Source organism: Malaclemys terrapin, chromosome 1 (assembly GCF_027887155.1).
Source record: "Malaclemys terrapin pileata isolate rMalTer1 chromosome 1, rMalTer1.hap1, whole genome shotgun sequence".
In the NCBI taxonomy this organism is placed as follows: Eukaryota; Metazoa; Chordata; order Testudines; family Emydidae; genus Malaclemys; species Malaclemys terrapin.
In genome coordinates this window covers 14,296,067-14,322,696 of record NC_071505.1, presented here as the reverse complement: position 1 = coordinate 14,322,696, position 26,630 = coordinate 14,296,067, and the positions used below count along the sequence as shown (strand labels likewise).

The window sequence follows — 26,630 nt, the reverse complement described above, 5'->3', positions numbered from 1 at the left end:
TGATTTTTAATGTCTAGTAAAGTTATGAAGTTTGGGGAGTTTAAATTCATAGCTTTGCTAGACACTAGAAATCATGGATTGAATGGAGACACTGGCTTTATGGCTTATTACAACAATCTATAACCCACTACCAACACCCCACCAGCTGCCTTCTACCTCCTCCCTCCCTGCTATGACTGGAGGGGTGTTAGCGGGCCACTTCACCTTGAATGGTCCCTTGAAATACGTATTAACTACTTATGCTAAACAATCTGCTCCACGTTGTATTTAGCTGTGACACTCTGAGTACGTTTCCCAGACCCGGAGAAGAGCTGTGTGTAGCTTGAAAGTTTGTCTCTCACCAACAGAAGTTGTTCCAATAAGATATTGGCTCACCCATGTTGTCACCTTAAATACCTTTCACTCGTACCTTGTAGGCCATGTCTATATGTACAGTGCTGAAGCAGCGCAGATGCACCGATACAGCTCTAGGTGTAAATGCTCTATGCCAATGGGAGAGCTCTCTCCCGGAGCTGTAATAAAACCACCTCTGAGCAGCAGAAGCTATGTTGGCAGGAGACGCTCTCCCGCTGATAGCGTTGTGCACACGAGCACTTACGTCGGTGTAATTTATGTTGCTCAGGGAGTGGTTTATTCAGCCCCCTGAGCGACATAAGTTATGCTGACATAGGCTGTAATGTAGACACAGCCTTAGACTCCAGACCAGTGTGACAAGCATGTTAGTAACTGACCAGTAACTAGCACAAACAGTAGTAACCATCTGTTATACATTTAATAATATCTGGTTCTTATCACCCACAGATCTCAACGTTCTTTGCAAAGATAGTATGTATTATTATCCCCAATTTACCAATGGGGAAACTGAGCCACAGAGCTGTAAAGTGACTTGCAAAAGATCACCCCCCAGGCCAGTTAAAGAGCCAGGACTAAAATCCAGGTCGTCCAAGTCTTGAACTAGCACTTTATCTGTTAGGCCACACTGCCTTCCTTTAGAAGAAGGGCTTAATCCTCTTTACAACACGAATGAATCTCATTCATTCATTTTACCGTTGGGTAACTGAGACACATTGGTTTTTAAGGTCAAAATTTTCCAGTGTTTACTAATTTTGGGTGGCTCAGTTAGTGTCCTGCAACTTCCCTTCCACCTGCCGTCTATATACTAACCAGCCTCACTGCTGCACAGATCACTGGTCTCTAAGGGTCTGGCTACACTGCGGTTAAAAACCCACAGCTGGCCCGTACCAGCTGACTCTGGTTTGCAGGGCTCAGGATAAAGGACCATCGACTTGCAGTGTAGATGTTCAGACTTAGGCTTCAGCTGACCCCTTGCAGCATCCTAGAGCCTGGGCTCCAGTCTGAGCCCGAATGACTCCCCTGTAATTGAACAGTCTCTTAGCCTGAGCCCCACAGGCCTGAGTCAGGTGGCACCGGCCAGCTGTGGGTGTCTAATTGTGCTGGATAGAATGATTCAGCCACAGAGACACAAAACTGACTGGTGGGTTGGGAATATATCCCGGGGGAGTGGGTGTTGGAGAGGTTCTAACCCACCCCTAAAATGCTCTCTGGCAGGTAGTAGCTCATCCCTACTATAGAGGCAAGTGGCCACCCTGGAGCTATTTTTACAACAAATCCAGGCTTTGGGTACGTCTTCACTACCCGCCGTATCAGCGGGTAGCAATCGATTTATCCGGGATCGATATATCGCGTCTCATTATGACACGATAGATCGATCCCTGAAAGCGCTCACCGTTGACTCCGGAACTCCACCAGAGCGAGCGGCGGTAGCGTAGTCGACGGGGGAGCCGCTGCCGTCGATCCCACGCCGTCTGGACCCCAGGTAATTCGATCCAAGATACTTTGACTTCAGGATCGATTTCCCCCCCCCCCCCCCCCCAGTGTAGACCAGCCCTTTGTGAGGTTGGATGAAAAGGGCCTTAGTAAACTAATGGGAAGCCTTGGTCAGAAAAAGAAGAAATGTTGGGTCCATCTATATTCTTGACTACAAGGATATTTTCTCACCCTTGCTGTGTCGAGAGCTCTGTGCTTACAGCAGCTGCTTGTTCCATGTACACACTCCAGTAAAAGAAAACACATGAAAGATACTAGGCCATTAGCCTGCAGTTGCTTCAAAACATGAGCTATTCCTGCCCTCTACTGGTAGTTTGCTCTATAGCTCTGTCACTCTTTTAAAAAATGTTTCCTACCGTTGCTGCTCAAAGTCGGAATTCTGAGGATTTGTGATAAACTGGGTGAATTATTTGAAGTGACACTTTTTTTTCCTGACTTTAGTCTTTCTGTCTAGTTGCATATTATCCACAAACAGCCTCTGGTTGCTATTACTATGTTCATTCTTATTCTCATCTGTATTACAGTGGCACCACTGAGGTCAAAGTACTTCACTGAACATACATATAGTAAGAGACAGTCGTGGCCCTGAAGAGCTTAAGTCTAAATACAACAAGACAGGCAAAAGGAGTCAGAAAAGAAGTATTAATTGCCCCCTTCTTCTCCCCCCCCCCCCCCGTTCCAGATGAGGAGTGAGGCACAAAGAGACTAACTGGAGCTTGCAGTGCAAACAGCTCTGTTGGACTGGCTAGAAGCGAAAGCCAATCAAATTCAGATTTGAAATAAGGCACACATTTTTAACAGTGAGATGATTAGCCATTGGAACAGACTACCCAGAGCAGTGGTGGATTCTTCCATCTCTAGATGTCTTCAAATCAAGATCTGCTTTAGGCAAACACAAATTACTGGGGTAACTGGGTGAAATGTAATGGACTGTGCTATAAAGGAGGTCAGACTAGGCGATCTAATGCTCTCTTGTAGCCTTAAACTCCATGAATCTATATGACTTGTCCAAGGTCACACAGGGACTCTGTGACAGAGCCAGGAAGTGAATCCAGATCATTTTGATCCCAGTCCAGGGCTTTATTACGTGACAATCTTCTCTTGTTCATCATTCAGAATTATGCAACACATGATTTATGGAAACATATTTTGATGCTATGGTGATGAGTGTCATAAAAATGCCTAAGAGAGATTAGATGTAGATCTGTTAGTCTAGGAATTCCTTGTGAACCATGAGTGTTGCTTTGGACATTTGCTATTTGTATTTCACTAGTCATGCAGTTTGAATGGCTACCTACATCTCAGGAACTTGTTTCCGCTCCCTGATCCCACAAAAAGCTTTCAAGACCTCTGGCTTGACTATTCGTTTGAATAAATATTTACACACATTCACAAGGCCTTTTTTTCTCTCTTTCTGCAAACATTCCTGTGTACAAAGATTTCGCTCCCAGGAATGTTCATGGAGAGCAAACAAATGGGGTTGTGAAGACCATCAGAGTGAAGAAATGGGTATTATTCCAACCTGGTATTAGACCATGGATTGGTAAAAATACTTGTGCGCTGTCTCTAGTACAGCCTCCATTGGTGCAGCTGTGACAGTGAGGAATCATGGGTCCAGATTTTGATGCATCCTGGTGAAAGCGCTGTCAGTGCCACAGAGAAGGAATTGGCTTAAGCTGCAGCAGGGAAAATTTAAATTTTGTGTTAGAAAATGCTTTATTACTGATTATTATTGTTTAATTGTTAATTGCTTATTTATTGTGGTAACACCTAGGAACCCCAGGGTGGATAAATGTGGGGGGGATGAGGATATAAGAGGCTAGGGAGAATATGGGGGGAAGGAAAAGGGTAGGCAGAGTGAATATGGGAGACAGGAAAAGTGCTGGGGGGGCAGACATGGAAGTGGGGTGTAGGGAAATGACAGAGGGAAGAAGAGAAGGAAGCATGAGAGGACATACAGAATCACACTTAAATTCTCACATGACTCCAGGAGCTGGGACTTAAGAAAAATACCAACTATTACAAGTCACATGCTAAAATCATGAGAGTTGGCAACATTTGTTTCAGACTGAAACAGTTTCAATAGAATCACTTCCCCCTTTCAATTAATCAGTGGAATTAGCGATTCCAGTTTTCCAGAAGGGCTTCAAGTCTAGACAAGACCTACATTTCTAATGTTAAAAACAAGTAGGAAACAAATGTATGCAGGCATTTTTTATACATCATAGAGAAGGGGAAAAAGTACAGCCCTGAAGTTTTTATATCCCTTTGTATGTCTCCTTACCAAAAAAGGCATATTTTTGAGGGGTGCAGGATGCCCGTGGGTTAAAAATCAGATAGTATAAACTGGGTGCATTGCCACTGAAACCAACAGAATTGCATCCCGCTGCATATTCTCGGTATGAGTTTTGTCCAACAAGCTTTAGCTCTTCATGAAAACGTAGCCATTTGTCTGAATTCTCTTTATTGTTTAGAGCAGGCTGCCCATATTTCCATGGAATTATTTAAACGCAGAATTATTGGACCATGTCGCAGCTACAGAGATATATTTTTTTACATAGAATCTCTGCTCTTTGTGGCAACATGATGTGATATTGAGCAAGATAATGGTCAGAAAAGAACTTTGCTAGGCTCCTAATGAGGAATTGTTGACAGTAAAATTACCCCAACATTCATCAAAAAGCCAATAAATGTCAAGCATGGGGCCTTTGATGCAGTAGCTCATATAATTCCTTCCCAAAAGCTTTTTCAGCGTCTTTTCAGAGTATGTATGCCCTGCATTTCTGCTGATTTCACTGAAAACTTTGCTGGTGAAAAAGCTATATTGACACTGTCTTGGGGGGTTGGTTTGGTTTTTTTTTAAGAAAAGTCTGTTTCTGATTAAATACTTACGAGTCAGAGTTGTTTTACTAAATAAGAGTCGAACCCTGCTCACCTTTCTCCTGTGAATAGGTGTGGAGAAGGGATAGCTCAGTGGTTTGAGCATTGGCCTGCTAAACCCAGGGTTGTGAGTTCAGTCCTGGAGGAGGCCATTTAGGGATCTGGGGCAAAAATCTGTCAGGGGATTGGTCCTGCTTTGAGCAGGGGGTTGGACTAGATGACCTCCTGAGGTTCCTTCCAACCCTGATATTCTATGATACTGACTGACCATGTGAACTTGGGCAAAACAATTGGCATCATTTTCCCCACCTGTAAAATGGGGACAATAATAATTATTAGCTACCAGTACAGTCCAATCCCAGTATCGCCAGCCCCAGATGTTCAAATATCAAGAGTCAGCCCCCAAAATCATGAGACTGGCTTAAAAATAACACAATTTAAAATGACTAAATTTTGGGGGTTTTTTATTTGCCTTTTGGGTTTTGAACCATTATGGTGCATGTCTCCAAGCTTTCCTCTGCAACCGTGAGGGCTAGAACCTTATTTCAAACAAACAAACTCTGAAAGCTGAAACTCTCATATAATCGACTCCAGGAGCTAGAGATTTAAGAAAAAGGCCAAATATTGTGATGCTTGTGATAAAATCCCAAGTATGGGGAAAATTAGGATGTATTCTGATCTCCTACTCTTTTGCACATTTAACATCAAATGTCTTGTGCCTAGTATCCCGAGTGTGTCTGTCTAAGGGCACCTTCAACATATTTGCCCTAGCTAATATGGTGTGGCCCATAGGATGTTCTTCTTTGAGCCAGAGCGGTCATTACTATATTACAGTTTCAATGAAGCTAAGACCTATTTTTGCACCCTAGCTTGTTTGGTTACATTCTTCATTAGAGGAATATGTTTATATATCATATGTGTGCATTATATTACTTGACACTTCAGTCCATTATGGGGCTCACACACCTTCCTCTAAGGCAATGGTGCCCAAACTTTTCCTATCATGCCCCCCCCCTTACCAGTATTGAATGTGTCTGTCCCCCACACCGGGCTGGGACCGGGGCCTGAGAGTGGGGTCGTGCAGCCAGGGGCTGGTGGCCAAGAGCAGGGATGGGCCCGGAGGGGAGCTGGGGGCAGAGTGGGGCTGGGTGATGCTCCCTCCTCACCCCCCTCATGGGGGCTGGCCCAGGCTCCACTGTGCACCCCCAGATGTTCCTCCGGGCCCTCCTAGGGGGCACACCCCACAGTTTGGGTACCACTGCTCTAAGGCAGCTAGTCCTAGCCACTCTATGAGGCAAGATGCCTGACCTGCTGGATCAGTGCGCTGACCTGGGCTGGCAATTCGTATGTTACATTTTCTCTACCAGACCCAACTCCAGCTGCTGCTGTGTACTTGGTACAGTTAGCCAGAAACCTTGTCCCTTCCTCTCAGAGCCACTTGTAATGATAAGCTGCATTCCTAGAAGCCCAACACACAGACATGTCACTTGTGATTGGGGTCACTTGGAACTAGGCTAATTACCTGGCAGGCTGACTGCTCCAGAGCAGGTTCTTTAACAGAAATGAATGGGGCGATGAGGGAAAGACTCAGTTATTTCAGGGCAAATTCTGTCCTTGGGCAGCAGCTCGGCACAGCAGTAGGGCTTTCAATTTATCATCTGGTTTGCTGATCCTGGGCTGTAGAACTTAATTAACACATTTGCAACCATTCTGCTTTACAGTAATAGTCTGTGTGCCCATGAAATTAGATAAAGGCATTTGTGGATAAAAAAAAAAAAATGGTGCGGAAATTAGAGCTGGAAATTTAGGTCACCTTGTCAGTCCCTTTTCTGTTCTTTCACAGCTCTGCCCAATCCAGTGAGAGACATTTCCAGCAATAGGGTATGCAGTAATCCCCGGGGGGAGGCTGTTCCACAGACTTCAGCACTAGAGGGACAGATGGATGACTAATTGTGGGGATTCCCAAGTCAAACCAGGCCTATACTAATTACACAATTGCTGTATTGAGCAAAAATTGTACAAAGAAATATCTTCATCTTAAAAAATAAGTGACTGTGATACTTCAGTAGTGCTTTTCATTTGAAGATCTCAAAGCACGTAGCACAGAATTTGTCATGCCTCATAACAGGCTTCTGAGCAGATACAGAGACACTGGACTTGAAGAGCCAGCTTTATGAAGGGTTTGATCTTGATCTTTCAGGGTGCTGAGTATCCTCAACTTCCACTGAGGTTGTTGACAAAACCCAGGACATTGGAAGTTTGGACCCCAAAATAGCAAGTGAGTGGTAGAGTTTGCAAGAGAACTCAGGAGCCCTGCATCCTACTCCCTTGGTCTATCTAATAAGTAACCAACATTCCCTCGCTTAAAGGCTTAAGCCCTTGATCTTGCAAAGGTGTATGGATGGATGTGCTTAACTTTACATATGACAAATAGTCCCGTTGATTTCAATGAGACTGCGTCACTGCTAAGATCGCATAAAGTTAAGCACGCCCATACGTCTTTGCAAGACTGGGGCATTAATGGGCCTATTTCTGTGAATAAGATGGGCAGGATACGGCGCTTAAAGGCAGTAGACCTATTCACAGGAGAAAGGTGAGCAGGGTTCGACCCTTATTTAGTAAAACAACTCTGACTCGTAACTATTTAATCAGAAACAGACTTTCTTAAAAAAACCAAACCAACTCAAGACAGTGTCAATAGAGCCATCTAAAAAAGTTGCTTTGCAGCTGGTAGTTAATTACATGAGGACAATTTCTAAAAATATAATTATCTACTGAAAGAGCGCGCGCACACATAAAAAACTATCACTTGTGGTCTAGGATGGGGCAGGTGAACCACTTCAGTTCCACAGCCAGTTGGGGAGAGCAGAATTCTGTAAAAATCCAATACTGTACTTATTCCTAAAAGCCTGGAACAGAAGAGCCAACAGAGATTTGCTGAGTAGCTGAATAACCCCCATTAAATATAAACATAAAAAAACAATTTACTGTCTCCTCAGTGCTCTCAGTTGGCCATGTAGGAAGATGTACTAAGTAGAGCATCTTATTATATTGAAAAGGACATTGTCAAGGTTAGTTGCCCCCATATTTAACCCTTTCCCTCTCCTTATCTGTCTGAGCAGTCTGATGTAACCATGATGGGTTGTGCAGCCCACATCAGCCCTGATAGGGTTAATGAAGGTTTGAGACCAGTTAGTCACCTGGCATCACCTGAGAGGAGGGCCAGGGTTAACAGAGTGAATCCCAGCTGGGAGAGGGCTCGGCCAACCCTATAAAGCGAGCAGCGAGAACAGGAAGGGGATGCCAGCTCCATGGCCATCCTGTCTGACTCCTTATGAGAGCTGCAGGCAATTTACATTGGCAAGTCTGACAGCAGAAATGATTTTCTTAATGAACTATTACTGGAACAACCAAACTGATGCAACTGGATGTAACCATAGTAATCACATGGATCCTGGTGCATGTAGGGACAGTAGGCAACGAAGAGGCGGACAAACAGGCAAAAAGTACAATTAATTCTGAATGCACTGACCTGGGAATCCCCTGAAGCAAATTGGAATTTAAACACCTAAATAAAAATGTGATAAGGAAGAAATGGCAAGCGCTGTGGGTGAAGAAAACAAAGGGGAAAAGACTTGGAGAAGTATGCCCAACCGCTGAAAATGTTGATATTTTCCAAGGCTCTGAGAGGAAGAGCAAAGTGGGTCTATTTAGAATTCTAACAGGGCATTGCAGATTAAATAGTAATTTATTTCTAATTAATATGCATAAAGATGGATTATGCGTAACATGGAAGGCGCAGGAAATGATAGATCCTATCCTTTGGGATTGTAAAGACTGCACCAGTGAAAGGAGGTGTTTATATAGAAAACTCAGAGGCCTTAAAATAACAACATTTTCCTTGCAAAATCTAGCAAGAATACAAGGAAAATAGGGCCCAATTAAAAAAAAAAAAAAAAAAAAAGCTCTTCTGTAATTCTTTAAGAATACAGGGAAGGTGCGAGACTCGAAGTCACGAACAAGATACAAAATACAGAGCACGGCAGTCATTGCCTCAGGAAGGGAAATTTAGATGCAGTAAATGTGGAGGAGAGCATTTATATGACAAGTGTAGCAAATATGGAGGAAAGCACAGTGCAACCTATGGAAAGTGTACAGCAGCCAAGCAAGAGAGGTACAAAAACAATGCAGAAGCTACTAGGAGGCATCTAAGACCAAAAGGGGAAGAGGAAAGGAAACTCAGTAAGAAGAGATAAGTACACAACATAATAAATCAAAGGATATAATGAGTGCTACAGGGGGAAAAGGAGAAGACATACTATGTATGGACAAAGAGTTTTATAACCATTTATGATGTAAGCAATAAACTGCACATCACAGGCAGGGATAAAAAACAGAAAATGAAAATTATGGTTAAAGCAGCAGGAAAGTACCTACATGTTAGCAACTTATCAGTAGAACAACTCCATGCTTTTTTAAGTGAAGGAAACACTGAAGTGTAAATAGAATGGTACTAAGTATTTACTGTTTACTGTCTAATACAGCGGTTCTCAACCCGCGGTCCAATTAGCACACAGCTGCAGCCCAGCTCAGCTGTGTGCTAAAGGCTGCCAATGTGCCGGGGTTGCCAGGTTCCTGGCTACCTGGTGCAGAGAGGTCTGGACTGCTGGGCGGGGTCAGGGCTGCCGGCCTGCCCTGCTTGGTGGGACTCCGGGGTCAGGGCTGCCGGCTGGCCCCGTGAGGTCGGGGGCCCAGGGTCCGGGGAAGCCGCCCAGCCCGTGAGCTGCAGAGTCTGGGGCAGCCGTGCGACAGGGGTCTGGTGTCGGAGCAGCTGCCAGCCCCACGCAGCGGGGGTCCAGGGCTCCCAGCCCCACGAGCTTCAGGGTCCAGGTCCAGGGCAGCTGGCCTGCTGCGTGTGATGGGGTCCGGGGCTGCCAGCTGGCCCCACGAGTTCTGGGGGCCGGGGCTGTTGCGCGGTGGGGGCCTGGGGCGGGCAGCCAGCCGGCCCCACACAACGAGGGTCCAGGGTTGGACTCACAACATATAATAAGTTGAGAACCACTTAATAGCACATGGACAGGAACTAAATAAAAATATCCTCGGTAAAGATACTAAACCTGATATCATTTGAATACAAAGAACATGGTTCATAGGGAAAACTAGATTTTAGAATACCAGGATATGGCATCTATAGGCAAGAAAGAGAAGTTGGAAGGGGTGGAGGTGTTTGTACATTCACTAAGAAAAACCTAAATTATTGTGAAATTGAGTTGAAGAAATTTAATATAGAGTATAATGTTTTCAAGATTCCAAAGCAGAATAAATCTGCATCTTTGAAACTATATAGTGTATACAACCCCTGTGGAAAACAGGAGATTTAAGGATTTGACAGACAGTTGAAGATGCTACAGGCCCATATATTATGTGTGTAGACCTAAACAGCCATAACAGATTATGGGGAAGTGGAAAAAATGATAAGAATGGCAAATGTGTAGATCAATTCATTGATGAAAATAATTTAGTAATACTGAATGATGGTACACCTACTAGGTTTAATGCAGCCAATGGAAATCAATCCTGTCTAGACCTTGGAATTGTGTCAAGTGGTATAGCAAGCAAATGCATCCGGGAAGTCGATAAAGAGGAGGGAATGGGAAGAGATCACTTCCCAGTATTTATAGTTTATCAAGGTAAAGACAGTGTTGAGGATGGAGGAAGACCCCCTACTTGGAATATGAAAAAAATCAAACTGGGAGCAAATGTAACAAAAATATTAATGAACAATGTATAAGTTATAACACTGAGGAGTTTAGTAGCAATATACCTAAGGGAATTATAATGGCAGCGAAGTTAGCAATACTTAAGATATTAAGTCACCCTAAAGGTAGAAACCACGTACCATGGTGGAATGAGGAATATAAAAAAGCAATTAAAGAAAGGAACAAGTCATATAAGAAAGCAAAAAATACAATGAATACTAAGGATTTAATGAAATATAAAAGAAAGGTAATTATGAGGGGGGGAGAAGAAAGCTGGAGAAAGTACGATGGGAAAATAAATAAAGATACCAAAACATCAGGGAGATTCGGAAAATGAATAGAATATGGAGTAAGGGCAATTCTGTACCAGGCCTCATTGTAGAAGGCCAAGGGACAAAAAGCTCGAACAAGGAAAAAGCAGAAGCCCTAGCAGAAATATTCCACAATGTTAGTAATGATGAAGATCAGATATAGAAATCTATGTGATCGGGAAAAATGATTAAAGAGAATCACGAGAACGGGAAGAGGTGGGAGGGAGATGAGAATACAATATTAAACAAAAACTTCTGTATGAGGGAACTTCAAAAAGCTATCGGTAAAAGCAATACCTCTGCACCAGGCATGGAAGGTGTATGGAACAAAATGCTAATACATCTGGATGAAGGAAGTCTGAAAATACCATTAAAACTATACAACAGTGTGTGGGGAACAGGTGAGCTACCAATAGAGATGAAACATGTGGTTGCAGTCCCAGCATGGAAACCAGGAAAGCTGCGAAAAAGACCTGATCTGTACAGGCCAATTGCCCTTACATCATGTATGGGGAAAGCCATGGCAAAAACGAATGAACAATTAACAACATATCTAGAAAAAAAAGGACTGATAGACAATGCGAAAACTGGGTTCAGGAGGGGAAGGAGTACAGTTGATCACATACTAAGAGTAGAGATGGAGGCACAAAAAAGTCTGAGAAAAAGAGTAAATGATAGTAGCTTTCCTAAATATTGAAAAAGCATATGACATGTTATGGAGACAGGGCTTATTGCATACAATATCATCCATTAGCATAAAAGGAAGAATATATAGGTGGATAAAGGATTTCTTAAGTAAAAGAACTATGCAGGTCAGAGTAAGAAAAGCCTACTTTAGCATATATACACAATCATAAATAGAACAGGAGTACTTGTGGCACCTTAGAGACTAACAAATTTATTAGAGCATGAGCTTTCGTGGACTACAGTGGGCTGTAGTCCACAAAAGCTTATGCTCTAATAAATTTGTTAGTCTCTAAGGTGCCACAAGTACTCCTGTTCTTTTTGCGGATACAGACTAACACGGCTGCTACTGTGAAAACAATCATAAATGGCGGTCCGCAGGGGAGTGTTATCAGCTGTATCTTACTCAATGTAATGATAAACAGTCTCCCCAAAAGGATGAGTGCAGGAATAGGCACATCCTGGTTTTCAGATGATCACGCCGTATGGGCTAAAAACTGAAACCAAGAAATAGGTGAGAAACAAATTAATGAAGTGCTTAGGAAAAATGCCAAATGGGGAAATGTGGGGCTTTGGATTTTCAATTCTCAAAATGAAAGGAATGATATTCACTAAAAAGAAAATTAAAAAGATGAATTGTCTCTGTATGAACAGCAAATAGGTATAGTTAAAAGCTATAAATTCCTGGGTGTCACATTTGATAGGAAGCTAACATGGAAGGATCACATTGAAAATAGTGTAGATAAATGTAAAGATAAACTCAACTTATTTTAAAGTATTTCTGGACCCACCCGATGAGCACAAAAGAAAGCAATGGTAATGCATTGTAGAACATTAATAAGACCAAATACTAAGTACCAATGCCAAGCATTAATTCAGCATTGCAAACAATCTTAAGGAAGCTAGACGCAATCCAAGCTCATACATTATGCATTGTATGTGGTGTCTTCATCACAACACTATTGTGTATAATGCAGTTAGCTGCTGGTGAAGTGCCTGTAGCGTTAAGATTGAAGTTACTGAACTTAAGCGTTTGGGCAAAAGTTATAGGAAACAGAGAAGATGAGAACCCTAAACAAATATATGCAGAATGCTGGGAATTCAGTGGACAACATGGGGGTGGGAGGGAGAACCCCAAAAATGCCTCATGTCAACAGGATTGAGCTGAGTACAAAAGAACGAAGAGAAAAGAAAGACCTAAAAGAAATTACCACATATAGCTATTGGAAAATGCATTATGAGTGGAAATCCACGCTCCTGATATAAATGAACTAGAAGGGGAATAGGAGAGCTAAATATAGTAAATTTAGCAAATCGATGTATGTGATAAATGGGGCAAACATTTTACAGATGGAAAAAAGGAGAGTGGGGATAGCATTCTCCATCCCAACATTCAGAAGAAAGAAATCCATGAGATTTAGCAACTGCATTAATTGACTATGCAAAACCCGAGGAAGCAAACAAAGTAGCATAGAACTTCACTGTTAGGAACAAAGTATCTTTGCTTAGAGGCACTCTCCCTGCTGAACCATGGACATACCGTCCAATAGCTGGGCAATATTGTTGCCTCTTAATGACAGAAGACCAGATCCTCAGCTGGTGTAAACCAACATAGTTCCAGTGACTTTTACCAGCGCTATGCCAATTTATACCATCTGAGGACTTGCCCATAGTCCAAACTGAACATACCTTCCTCATCACCAGTGCCAGCGGCCATCATCCTCACAAGGGCTACACAATACAGAAGTGAAATATAGTTTTCAGCAACACCAAAAATACAGTCCCTGGGACTTTCACAGAGAAGACACCGGTGTGAGTTAGCTAAGCCTGAGTGTACTCATTTGCAAGCTGTGTTCACACTATGTGACCAGGTAGGCTTGCGCTTCTGAATAAAGGCCTCTATTCCTTCCTGTCCATCCTTCAGGGTCAGATTGTCCACCATGACCCGGGACGTCATTCTGTAGGCAGCATCAAGGTCCAGTGCCATCTGTTTGTAAAAGGTGGCTTTCCCCAGTGCCACAACAGACCGGCTAGTTTCACATATCTTGCGTGCAATTTTCATGGTCTCCTCTTCCAGCTTGTCTTCTGGTACCACCCTGCTGATAAGTCCATGCAGCAATGCATCGTGGGCAGAAATAGGCTCTCCTGTGAACAGCATCTCTAATGCAACCTGGACAGAAAAAATAAATCCTACTGAGACAGTTCAACTTGCTTTGGTTTACGTCAGCAATTAAAATGGAGACATAAGGCCCAATCTTGTTCACCCCTGAAGTCACTGGCAAAATGGGCTTCCATGGGAGCAGGGTGGGGTCCAGAGGCAAAAATGTTTCAAAAGTGCCCACAGATTTTAGGTGCCAACTTGAGTCACCTGATCCTCATACCAAGAACTGCTGAACCCCCACGATTCCAACTGAAGCCAAGGGGAGGGGTGGGCACTCAGCATTTTCTAAAACATAGGCCCATCTTGGTGCTTTAAATTGGGCACACAAAAAGCAAAGTAGAATAAAAATGAAGGCATGCCAGATCAGTGGGTAGTTTTTGAAAATGTTGGCCTTAGTTTTAGTTTTGTGTGTGTTTTTAATTGGACTCCCTGTCGCTCATGTTAGATCACGGCTACATCTATTTCTGTATCCTGCTTCCTGCAGTGACCTGTGTCTGATGCTTTAAATGAGAGGGAAAAAATCCATAATGTACTTGGCTAATTGTACAGTGCTAAATATGGGGAGAAAAATGCCTTGCTGACCGTAGAGGCAATCAGCTGATATCCTGAACCATGAGGTCTAACTACCCTTGTTATTGTCTTTGCTTCAGTAGCTACAAATAGAAGCATCTCAGACACATTTCATTTGATAAGATGTAAAAACAGAAGTTCTAACAGTTGCAACAATGGTGCTTTTTAATCTGATATGGGAGCACTTGCACTTTAAAAAAATACACTGACACATATTTTAAACATGGAATTGTGCAATCAGAAATATTGGAAGGATGATCCAGGAGCAGCTGTAGTATCAAACCATTCTAACTCACTCAATAGAAAATGGACTAGATTTCAAGATGATGGCATCAGAGCTGGGAAGTTAAGGGTTAAGGTCCCTTTCCTGCAATCTGACCTGCACAGGAGGACCCTTGCACTTGAGCAGATCCCCATTGACGAGCTTCTGCCCAGATGGATACAGTATGAGGACTGGCCCCTGAGGTTGCACAGCTCAAACAAGGCTTTGTGAAGTGCATCATATTCCTTATGTAGTGAGTGAGGCCATACTCACAGTCAGCAGGAAAGAAAAGGGGAGGAGATAAAGGAGGGTCATAGATGCTATTTAAAACAGATCTAAGCAGATCATGCTGGCATTGAAATGTCAGTGCTTGGCAGGAAAGGATACCTAATGGGACTGGTATCCTGCACTTGGAGGGGTCTCCCAGCAGGGGGAAAGCATCATTGTCTAAAGGAAAGAATTTACTGGCAGGAGGGAGAAGGACTACTGTGCTGATCTGCTGCTGCTGTGGGGACCCGCTGCTTGTGATCAGGGAGGTAGCAGAGCTGCTGTCCTGGAATACAGGCCACATCTACACTATTCTTGGACTTCCCAGCCCCCCTCAGACCAATGTTTTTTTCTAAAGTTGCTTTTGGCAGTGGAATGTTTTGCACTACAAAGTGCTGAGTGAGGAAGGTGCATGGATGGGAGCTAGAGCACGTAAATACAGAGTCTATTTTCAGGCACCGGAGAGAACAGTTCTCTCTTGAACACAGCCTACCTTTCTAGAAAGGGCTCTCCCTACGGCCACAGCTGGTGTGGAGCAGAACAGCCCGACCTTGACTCCGGGTGTAGCAAACCTGGATTTCTCACTCGCTACTGCAATGTCACAGCTCGCCACCAGCTGGCAGCCTGCTGCCGTAGCCAAGCCATTTACCTTGGCAATCACTGGTACGGGGAGTTTTTGGAGCAGAGTCATGACCTGTATGAGCAAAAGGAAGTGGTCAGCAGGTCACGGATACATAGGTGCAACATGTTCCCATAATCCGTGACTTGAAGATGTTATTACAGATACAATAATTATCTTCACTGATTATTATCTGTAATATGGTAGCATAGTGACCCATTGTGCTGGGTGCTGAACGAACATACAATAAAAGACAGTCCCTATCCCCAAAGCGTATTACACAGAGCTGGGGGTCAGGACACTTCTGTGGTACTGATCCATCTGTATAATGATACTTACCCATGTTTGAGCTCTGCAGATAAAAAGTGCTATTTACCTGCTAAGTGTTATCATGATTACCAACTCACATCAGCACATTGTGACCAGATGACAAATTTCAGCTGGTTTCTTCATCTCTTCTTGTGGGGGGGAAATCACTTCTGCTTAATCATATTTTACCCTCCTTGGCTGAAATCTCCAAATTCAGTTTTGCATTAGCTCTTGTGCTACTGTTTAAAAACTAGTGTCCAGCACTTCTTGAGACTTGGAACCAGGCAAGGAATCCGTTTGTGTACAGTAATCACATCTGCAGGTACTTTCTTCAAAACATCCTTTTTAAAAAAATTACCATATTTGTTTTCTTGTGTTTAAACACGTCAGGAGAGCTAGCTTCTACTCCAAGATGTATCAGAGTTTTGTGTGGGATAATAATACCTAGCTTCTAAACAGTGCTTTTCATCAGTAGATTTCAAAGTGTGTTCCAAAGGAAGTCAGTATTATTATCCCCATTTTACAGATGAGAAAACTGAGGCAGAGATGAAGTGATCTGCCCAAGGGCATGCAGCAGGCCACTAGCAGAGCCAGGACTAGAACTAATGTCACCTGAGTCCCTAGTCCAGTGCTCTATTCACCAGACCACATTGGGTATGTCACTTAACTTCCTTAGTTTCCCCACATGTAAGATGTGGCTATTTACCAATCAGACTTCTCTGCCACATAGGGGTAAAGTGAGGTTTGATTAGTTTTCAATCTCTTTAAGATCCTCAGATGGAAGGGGCTACAGAAGTGCAAGATATTCCTGTTAGAAAAAAAGATCATATCTTATTTATTTTAGTCCCTGGCATTTCATTTCCTCTTGAACCTTCTTTATCATTTTCATGGTCCCACGATATTTATTTGAAGCATTGTGCCTTATTTGTTCCTTACACTCATGGCTAAATTGTTACACTCATCATACACTAAGGCCCTGATTCTGCATAAGACTTATGCACTGACTTAGCTTTTTACACTACAAATAGTCTGCTAATCTTCCTATATTTTTCTTTATGAAATCAAAGCCTACCTTGCTACATCATGAATCCCAAAGAATGAAATAGCTGAGCCATTCTATTCCAATCTGCCTGCTGATTACAGCTGGAACTGCCGATAACTGAAATCCTGCCCACGTTCATGGTATTAATTATACGCACAGGACAGTTTAATTTCCTTTGGTGTTAAAGTGGAGAAAATTGCAAACTCTTGATTCCACTCTATATGACAGTAGAACAAGTTTTATGTTTCCAGTTTGATCTTCCCTTTTCCATGAACCAGTGGCTGTTTGCTGAGTTGCCCATGGTCAGCATGGCAGGACATTGCTCAGATGGGGGTTAGGCACAAGCCTGTATGAATAACACATGACTATCTTCAACCAGGGGTAAACGTAGCCAGCCCTGATTCAATGGGTGCACTATACTAAACAGCTGAGGGGGCACTGCCCGCCTGCAGCAGCCCCCTCCTTCCTAGCACTGCAACCTTAATCCCAGCCTGGTGCTGAGGGGAGGCCCTGAGAGGCAGGGGCTGAAGAGCGAGACCATCCTCTCACTCACCCTGAAGTAGCTGCTCCTGTCCTGTGGAGCTGGGTCTGGCTCCCCACTCTGGGTGTTGAAATCTTGCACATAGGGTCACAGTGCCACTCAGGTTCAACCTGGCTGCCTCCCCATCCTGTTTTCCTGGTTTTGCACCCTTGGTTTCATGATTTCTGTGGGTGCAACTGAACCCATGAACCCAACCTCAAGCCACCCCTGTCTTCAACTGAAAGGAGAAAAAAAAATCAGCCTTAAATTAAACATGTATCTTACTCATACAAAACAGGCAAATCCATGGGTGTTATCAGTATGTCTAATCGTACCTGGCACTTGCATAGCAACTTTCTCATGAGGTTCTCAGAGCTTTTAGCAAATATCAGTAAATTAACCATGTGTCCCTATTGGTTCCAGTTGATCAACTAGGTTTTGGAATAGGACAACAGATCCTAATTGATGCAAGATAGGTTAGGAGTATTATGCCTATGAAACAGATAAGGAATTGATCCATATTTGCGCAAAGTGCAAGACTCATGCAGTGATGATACATGGATCAAATATTAAAAAGATTTAAAGGAACATGCAACAATTATACCTAGTTTAGGGCATTTGCATATTGCAGATACAAGCCTTTAATCATGCATAATCCTTGCACTTCTGTTTGCATTTGGAGAAATGACCAGAGGAAATAACATGTCCAAGATCAGAGAGTGGCAGAGTCAGGAACTGGAGTCAGGAGTCTAGAGGGACTAAGCTCTGCTCTAACCACTAGACCACCACATTCTCTCCCTTCTTAAACTTTTTTCATTGCTCCATTCAGCTCCTCACTGAAACGCCAACACCTCTTCATTGGCATTAGTGCAAAACCAGCACCCTGGCTTACCTCAGCGCAGGTCTCAAATACTTCAATATGGTGCTTCGTGTCCTGTTCACTAGACAATTCCTTTAAATCATGGCCAGCAGAAAATACAGGTCCTTCCGCTGCAAAGCATGCAATAAAATGAAGAAAAAAAAACTGTAAACGTCGCTGATCTGAATGAATCTAGCATCTTGGGCCGGTGACAATGCAGAATGTAGTAAGTCCTACATGGCAGAAGTAGAGATACCCAAAAAATGGGGGCGGGGGTACTTTGCAAAAACATCACAAAATGTTGGCGCCTGTTTTTTAGATCAAGATTTCAACTGCCATTATACAGACTGCTACAGATGTGTCCTTACAATGCCCATTAGAGTCCATGGGGCTTATGTGACTAAATTTAGTCACATAAGCCCCATGGACTCTAATGGGCATTGTAAGGACACATCTGTAGAAGAAGCCCATGAGCTTTCATTTTCAGCTTCACTTTGCCTTCCATTGTAAGTACCCAGTGAAATGCAACAGTGATCTTACATCACTTGTTAATGAGCACCTCTTGTGTAACTTAGTGCAAGCCATGACAACTGGTCATCTAGGAGAGGCACAAAATGGCAGACATAATAAGAATTTACATGCACGTAGCTCAAATATATTTCATCCCAAAGTCATCCAAGGCACCTTATAATCTTAAATTGATACACAAGCCATACAAAGGGATCTCTTAAGCTGCTGAAATGCAGCCACCTCTGGGGTGAAAACATGACAATTTCTTAATTGTATAGTAACACTACGGATCGGTTCAATGCAGGAGGTACCTGCCAGGGCCGGCTCCAGGTTTTCTGCCGCCCCAAGTGGCGAGGCACTTCGGTGGCAGCTCAAAGAGGAAGAGAGGGACTGAGGGACCCGCCGCCAAATTCCCGCCGAAGACCCAGACATGCCGCCGCAATAGCAAATGGAGTGCCGTCCCTTTGCATTGGCCGCCCCAAGCACCTGCTTCCTTAGCTGGTGCCGGCCCTGGTACCTCCATCGTGACAAATCACGACAGGCCACATGTTCACCTTATTAATATTACTGCTGTATGTGAAATGCTCCCTAGCAACTCAGGTCTCCTAGGAGAAATCCAGAGGGGAGTTAGTGCTGCTTCTTGCAGTAGTGACACCCCCTCCTCAGCTCGGAGAGAAGGTGGTATACCAAATGCACTGCTCCTGAGCGAGGGGGGCTGGGCAGCGCAGGAGGCAAGGGAAAAGCATAGTGGGGCTGGCTCTCTGCGTGTTTGCCTTGTGATATGCAAGGATAGAACCATATATCTCCAAGGATCCTCAAGCTCTGTGAAGTCAGGAGGCTGCAGCCCCTCAAAAATAACGTGAGGTCACACCCACAGAATTTTTGAAATTCTTTCCTTCATCCCGTTGGCTTTTCCATGGGAGGGGGGTAGTATTTGGCCCCCTGTGTTTAGCAGTTTCCTACCTCAGTCAATAGGAAGTGATGTGGTTTTTCAGGGCTCAGCCAAGCTTTTCAGAAAACACCACAAAATAGTTATTCAGTGCAACTTAAATAACAGCTCCTACCCAGTATGGTGGGGAGCTGCTCTGCTCTTAGGCTGATTAACACAGTTCTCTCCTGTTTACACAGCACTCAGCAGGCTCTGGTTAATATTTCACCCACGCTAAATAAAGATCAGGATTTTGGTGCCAGGTTGTTCAGGAGGGCAACAGACAAGAACTGTCTTTCTTCTCAGACGGTTGTTGTGGGCAATGGTTGCTCCACCTCCAAAGCTTTCATCTGTGGAGTCCCACATGGCTCAGTCCTCTCTCTCTCTCGTCTCTCCCCAGGATCCTTTAACTATATGATGTGGTCAGGAAGGCTGGTGTGACAGCACAGACTGAAGTGCCATCAGTATGCAGAATACGCCCAGCTATACATCTCCTTTATGTCAAACACAAACAGTATCACCCCCCAGCTCTCTCAATGCCTGCTAGAGATCTGCATCTAGATGAATGCTGAATCCTGGCCACAGCAAGGTAATAGTGATAGGAAAAAGGAAGTATCCTCTCTATTGAGGGCATTTGCCCTCAGGGTAAGTTGGTCGGCAGTTTTGGGGTTCTTTAGAGCTCCTCATTACTAATGGATACTTATGTAGCCAGGCACCAAAAAACATCCATGTCCAACTGCAAAGACTGTGTCCCACCCCTGCAGACAGATGCAGCCCTGGCCATGTAATTGTTCCCTTTGTGCCAGATTGTTGTAACTAATTATGTTTGGGAAAAAGCCACACGCACACCCTTAAAAAGCTCCTATTTATACAAAACACAGTAGCCCATGGGCCACTCCACTGCTAGGTCATGAAAAACCATCCCATAGGATTCGGCCTGAGATCACGTCCTCCTCCATATCAGCTGCATTCCACTAAAACAATGAAACTGGAGTAGAGCTGGTTGAAAGTTCTCGTTTAAAAAAAAAAATTAAAGCAAGAAATAACGCCCCCAAGTAATGTGATCTGCGAGGATAGAACCATATATCTCCAAGGATTCTCAAGCTCTGTGAAGTCAGGAGGCTGCAGCCTCCTGTAAACAAAACGTTTACTTTTTTTGATTTTGAAAAATTAGTAGAAAATTTCAAAAAAATGGTCACTTTTCCCCTGTTTGTTTCACGCTCTCTTCTGTGGAGCATCCCAAGGCAGCTCATGAGTGTACAGGAGCCAGAATTTTCACAGGGGCGGCACCGAGATGATGAAACTCATTACAGCACGTCATAAAAAGTACCATGGACTTTCAAAGCTAACTGAAACCTCATCTCTCTGACCTGCCTTTCCCTCAATAAGCCCTTCACCCACAGAGATATACACACAATCCAACTCTCACAACAATGCACACAAAATTAAAAAGAATTATAAACCAATCAAGCTATTGTTCCTATAGGCCAGAAAAGAAAAAAAAGATTGTTTATTGTTTTTTTTCTATTTTATATACTCTGGAAGTGCTCAGATATTACTGTTTTATTCCAGTTCTTATACCATCCCCATCAACTTTACCTATAGTGATAGGGGTTATATGAGTATCTAGAAGGAAGAAGGGACATAATAAAACTTGGCTCTTATATAATGCTGGTCACTTTTAGATCTTTATCATGTTTGTCATCTTTCCTTTTACAAATAGGGAGACTGAGGGACCGTGAAGTTTGCGCAAGAGTACAAAGGCAGCTAGTGATTAAGCTGGGAATAGAATCCACATCTCCTGAGCCTCAATATCGTGTCCTAGCCACTGAACTTCTGCACAACATGTTGTGACATTGATCACAATATCAACATTAAGCACATGAGCCTCTGGAATTGCCACTGAAATCAATGGGAGTTGTGGGAGCTCAACACCTCTGAACAGTAAACCCTTAAAAAGAAAAAGTAATTTTCTTTAACCTGATGGTCATTGTAACCTAGGCTTTATTCTGTTAAAAAATCCCTATATATAAAATTGATTTTTAAAAGAAAAGTAGCAACTGGACTTATGAACCCTTAAAAATATATTGCAGTAACGGTCCAAAACGCTACAGCTTACAAGAGGGTTTCTGCAGTGTTTGTCACTGGTATAGATTTGTATTTTTACTGAGTGAAGGAAAGTTTCGTTATTACTACCATCAGTCCTTATTATTGCACGTACAGAGTAGGGCCAGACCCTGCATGGACTTAAGTACATGCTTAGCTTCACACAGTGTGGGTAGTACTCTCTCAGGTCACTTTGAAGGTATTGCTCACAGCGTGTAAAATTAAGCATATGTAGGACTTCTGATTTTAAGTCTTAACCAATAAAACACAATATAAATAAAAATAGTGTTTATCAAATAAACCCTGGCAATGGTTACTTGTATTTAAGGACTTGTTTACACAGAGCAGTAATGAAGACTATGAGGGGGTGATTTCTAAAGCACACGAATGTGTTGCGCATTAACTGGTCCGGGCAGACCCTGCCGGTGGGCACTAAAGGTTCCCTGGTGCGCTTTAGCATAGTGTGGTTCGAAACAGTACTAGGTTGATGTACACCAGGGAACAGTATGAAGAGGTTGCTCATTACAGTGTATACAAAGAGAAAACTCCAACATCCCTGATTTTTGGACTCATCGATTTTAAGGCCAAAAGGGACCATGATGATCATGTAGTCTGACCTCCTGCACATTGCAGGCCACAGAATATCACCCCCCGCCCATTCCTGTAATACGCTCATAACCTCTGGCTGAGTTACTGAAGTCTTTAAATCAACATTTGAGAACTACAAGTTACAGAGAATCCACCATTTACACTCGTTCAAACCAGTTCGTGACCTGTGACCCACGCTGCAGAGGAAGGTGAAAACCGCCCAGGGTCTCTGCCAATCTGTCCTGGGGAAAAATTGCTTCTGACTCCAAATATGGTGATCAGTTAGACCCTCAGCATGTGGGTGAGACCCACTAGTCAAAAACCTGGGAAAGAATTCTCTATAGTACCTCAAAGCCCTCCCCATCTAGTGTCCCATCTCCAGCCATTGGAGATATGGGCCATATATCCTCATCATACCATGCCCTTCATAAGCTTATCAAACTCAGTCTTCAAACAAGTTAGATTTTTTGCCCCCACTGCTCCCCTGGAAGACTGTACCATCTACAGCTACATAAAATTTAAAAATTGCTACTAATAACCCCCTAAAAATGAAATTAATAAGCCCTGAAAAATAGAAGCCCTACATATATGTAAGTCTTTGCAGGATCCCCAGATCTGTAATGATATTCATCTAAAACACCTAACAGAGTTTGGGTAAGTATTATTCCAATTTTACAGCTGGGTAAACAATGGCCCTAACTCTGCAAATTTGGAACTGACAGTGAACCAAAACATCCATTATTTGCCCAGCTCTAACACTGTCCAAACCACCACTAGGTATATGGCATTGTAGAACACGGCAGTTAACCCATCTTTTTTTCCAACCTTTATTTTCCCCTGAGATCAAGGAAGTACCTGAAATGATGATGACTCTGAGAGCCTTGCTTTCGATATCATGCAGAATATCATCGCGGAGACACTTCAGCATAGAGAGTGACAGAGCATTTCTTTTCTTAGGGTTATTCAAGATAATGTGTCTGTAAAGATTTTAATAACAAATTGGTCATGATCCAGTCAAACAAAATAGAATCTCTCTGTTTCTGGAATCAAAGCTTTGGTCAAAGTAAGGACGGGCACTTGACATTTTTTATTTTATTTAATATTATTTATTTGTATTGCAGTAGAGCCAAGAGACCTCATCAGTGCTCAGGACCCCATTGTGCTAGGCACTGTACAATCATGTAAAAAAAAAATGTCCCTCTGCTAAAGACTTTACAGCTGAATCTGGTTTTAAACTTGCTACCAGAAAGCATTTCTTGATAACTTTGTTCCCTGACGGAGGCTGTCGAGTTCCTCTGTATCAGATATGGACTGGCTACAGAGCTTACTTATACATACCAGATGTGTTCATCATTAGATCCTTGGGAGGTCACCTCTTGGGAACAGACAGAAGTCGTGTTTATTCTATTATCACTTCTCTCCCATGGTGGCAAAGGGTAAGAGCATCACAATTTCATAAAGTGAAAGCAGGAACCCCCCTCCCCCCAATACAAAATTTAATTTAAAAATTCCAAGCCACACACTTTGTGGGACTAAGAAGGCACAGTTATGTCCTGTACCTCATTGTGTCTGTTAGGGCCCAATCTAGCACACACTTAAGACCAGGCATAACACTTGTGACTGTGAATAATCCCATTTAGGTCAACAGGACTACACTTGATGGGAATAAGCATGGGAGCCTTGGGCAATGGGGCCCCAGGCAGGCACAGGGGTCCGTCCATACAGAAGCAACTGCAGGATCTAGCCCTGGGATTCTCAGGACAAATTTTTTGGTGGCCGCACTCGCTGATAGCTGCTCTCATATTTTTTCCTATAATATTTGGTTAGCTTTAGGAAAAACAAATAAATATGCACATACACATGTCCAAATTATTGTAATATATTTATTGCTAGCTAGTAAGTCTGCTGTGAAAAGTGATATTAACAAACATACAAGTATCACTTTTCACAGCAGACGTACTCAACCCTGGCAAGCCCGGGACAAATGAAACACTGGATGAGGGTCAGGGGAGGCAGCGGGGTTAGGGGCGATGGGGGTGGTAGGTGGGTGGCCGGGGGAGGCAGCAGGGGGCTGGAGCCTGAAGCCCCACGGCTGTGCAGCCAGAGCCCAGTGCTGGAGCCCAAAACCCCGTAGGCAGAGCCTGCCACCCCAACACACCAGGGCTGAAGTCCAAAGCCTGAGCCCCACCACTCCTGGGAAGGTGGGGAACTCACCAGCTGCTCCTCCAGTGTTGTGCCCCAGGTGTCTCTGGAGGGGAGCAGGGCCCAACTCCTGCTGGCAGATACAGCAACCAACACACAGGTGGTGCATCCAGAAGCACCCAGGAGGGGCCACTACTATGCCACTTCCCTCCTGCATCACAGCGCAGGAAGTTGTGGCTGCAAGAAAAGCCCCTGGTGGCTGCATTTGAGAAACACTGACTTTTGAGAAACACTGACAGCGCTTTAACGTGGATTGTGTCGTCACGGCAGAGCTCTGGGAGAGAGCTCTCCCGGGTTCTAAAAAAACCCACCTCCACGAGAGGCGTAGCGCCCAGCGCTGGTGCTCTGTTTACACTGGTGCTTTACAGCACTGAAACTCGCTGCGCTCAGGGGGTGTTTTTTCACACCCCTGAGCGAGGAAGGTGCAGCGCTGTAAATTGCCAGTGTAGACAAGCCCTTTGATTGGTAAATCTCTGTGGCAGGGAGACTCCCGGCTCTTCATAGGTCAGACAGCACCATGCACACCATGGGCGGTGAATTCAGGATTTTATATACCACAAGGAAAATTTAAGAAGTGCAAATGTTCTGTCAAAATTATTAAGCCACACCCACTGTGCTAGGGACCGAACAGAGTAACAGATAGGTGGGAAGGCCCCATCCCTGCTCCTGTAAACTATTTTATGTCCTTATTTTTAAAAGGACTTTTAAAAAATGATTCCCCTGGGTTTTGATTGTCATACTGGCCTTGAACTGTACCCCAACCACCTTTTAGTTACACTCACTCATTGCATAGCCAAATCTATGCAGGTCCTCCACAAAAGTTGGCACTGTCTCGTTAAATCACTGACACCAGAAACCCAGTGTTATGAAGATTAACTGCATAGAAAACTGTCTGCATGTCAGGGAAATCCATCAGCCCTTTTGCTATTAAGGGCGAGTTGGGGGTGGGGTCTAGGGCGTTACACAGACACCCCTCGTTTTGGGGTCTGGGTTATAGACACAATCCCACAACAGGAATGTCCCATGAGGGCACTGGGGAGAGTGGGGACTACTCTGAAGTCCCAGCGCTGGTCGGTTCTGTCGGACCCTTTGCTCAGCGGCTCCCACGGGCACAGCGCAGCCTCACCTGATGCCATCCAGCTGCCGAGCGCTGGTGAGTTTCTCCAGCTGTGGCTGCTGCCCCGATCCAGCTGTGGCGCCGCTGCTGAACCCAGAGGCAACGGGGCCGCGGAGGATCCGGGAGGGCTTCAGCCTCCAGAGTCTCAGGCTCGCAGCCATTGCTCGTTTGGGGAAGGAGTGGGAGGAGTTGCGGTGCGATTGCTGGAGCCTTTCTGGCTCTCTGCTGACCCCTAGGCTGGCGGGGCTCTGCAGGGAAACGAGCCGGGGCAAGGCTACTCCTCCACCCGGTCACCCACAGACAGTCCGCTCCCTCTGCCTGCCCAGAGAGCTGGGTGCTATCGGGCTCGCCTCTGCTCTGCAGGCACTCGCAGCCTGATGCCGCCTTGCCCTGCCCCTCAGTGCAAAGACATCGCCAGTCTGACTTGGCAGCCGCAACACTCATTGTGCACAGGTGTACGTGACAATGCATTAGAGCAGGACAATGGTGAACCGGACCTAATGATTCCTTCCAGCCCCAGCCACTGGTGTGATGCTGTTATGCAGGCTTCCAAAGCAGCAGTGACCGTAATATGCCCAGTACAGCAGGGGGTTCTCAAACTGGGGGTCAGGACTCCTCCGGGGGTCCTGAGGTTATTGTGTGGGGGATTAAGAGCTGTCAGCCTCCACCCCAACCCCTGTTTTGCCTCCAGTATTTAAATATATAAAAAGTGGTTTTAATTTATAAGGGGGGTCGCGCTCAGAGACTCGCTGTGTGAAAAGGGGTCACCAGTACAAAAGTTTGAGAATTACTGCAGTACAGGATTTGGCACCATTTCTTTGCAGATGCTTAATGTATCAGGGAGGAGGTTGTTCAGGTCACTCTTCATCCGTGGGAAGCATTCATGTAGAAGGAATTACTCTTCCCTCTTTTTAATAGAGTTCTGCTGTTCTTTATAGTTACCCTCAGCAAAACTGCCTGGTTCTGTGACATTCTGATTTTTTTTGGGAGCTGGGGATTTAGGTCTAAGTCTGCATCAGTAAATTGTCTTAAACGGCCTTTTGATAATGGGCAACGATCGGTTTTTGGGCTGATGCCGATCATCCCGA

General features: G+C 44.1%; 1 protein-coding gene across 2 annotated transcripts; it reads right to left on the bottom strand.

Moving 5' to 3' along the window:
* Positions 1–2,549: 2,549 nt before the first annotated feature.
* On the bottom strand, positions 2,550–25,718 carry ECHDC3 (enoyl-CoA hydratase domain containing 3). 2 transcript variants are annotated; one of them, XR_008443686.1, is made up of 6 exons: positions 25,552–25,718; positions 23,079–23,200; positions 18,125–18,222; positions 15,236–15,436; positions 13,172–13,652; positions 2,550–3,524 (listed from the first exon to the last, which is right to left on the bottom strand). XR_008443686.1 is itself a non-coding variant. In XM_054016562.1 (5 exons), exons 1-5 carry the CDS (start codon positions 25,701–25,703, stop codon positions 13,320–13,322), a joined length of 906 nt encoding a protein of 301 aa, XP_053872537.1. In that variant the 5' UTR covers positions 25,704–25,718; the 3' UTR covers positions 11,776–13,319. The 2 variants fall into 2 exon arrangements, 1 of the variants encoding a protein (XP_053872537.1); XM_054016562.1 differs by lacking the exon at positions 2,550–3,524 and having other exon boundaries at positions 11,776–13,652.
* Between the last annotated feature and the right edge of the window lie 912 nt (positions 25,719–26,630).

What these genes read in the sequence shown, in the direction of transcription:
- ECHDC3 (XM_054016562.1), bottom strand. Translation starts at nt 25,703, where the DNA reads ATGGCTGCGAGCCTGAGACTCTGGAGGCTGAAGCCCTCCCGGATCCTC. An exon ending in CAGAGTCATCATCATTTCAG is followed by an intron (nt 18,223 to 23,078) that starts GTACTTCCTTGA and finishes CATGCTTTGCAG; the next exon opens with CGGAAGGACCTGTATTTTCT. An exon ending in GGAGAGCCCTTTCTAGAAAG is followed by an intron (nt 13,653 to 15,235) that starts GTAGGCTGTGTT and finishes TTTTCTGTCCAG; the next exon opens with GTTGCATTAGAGATGCTGTT.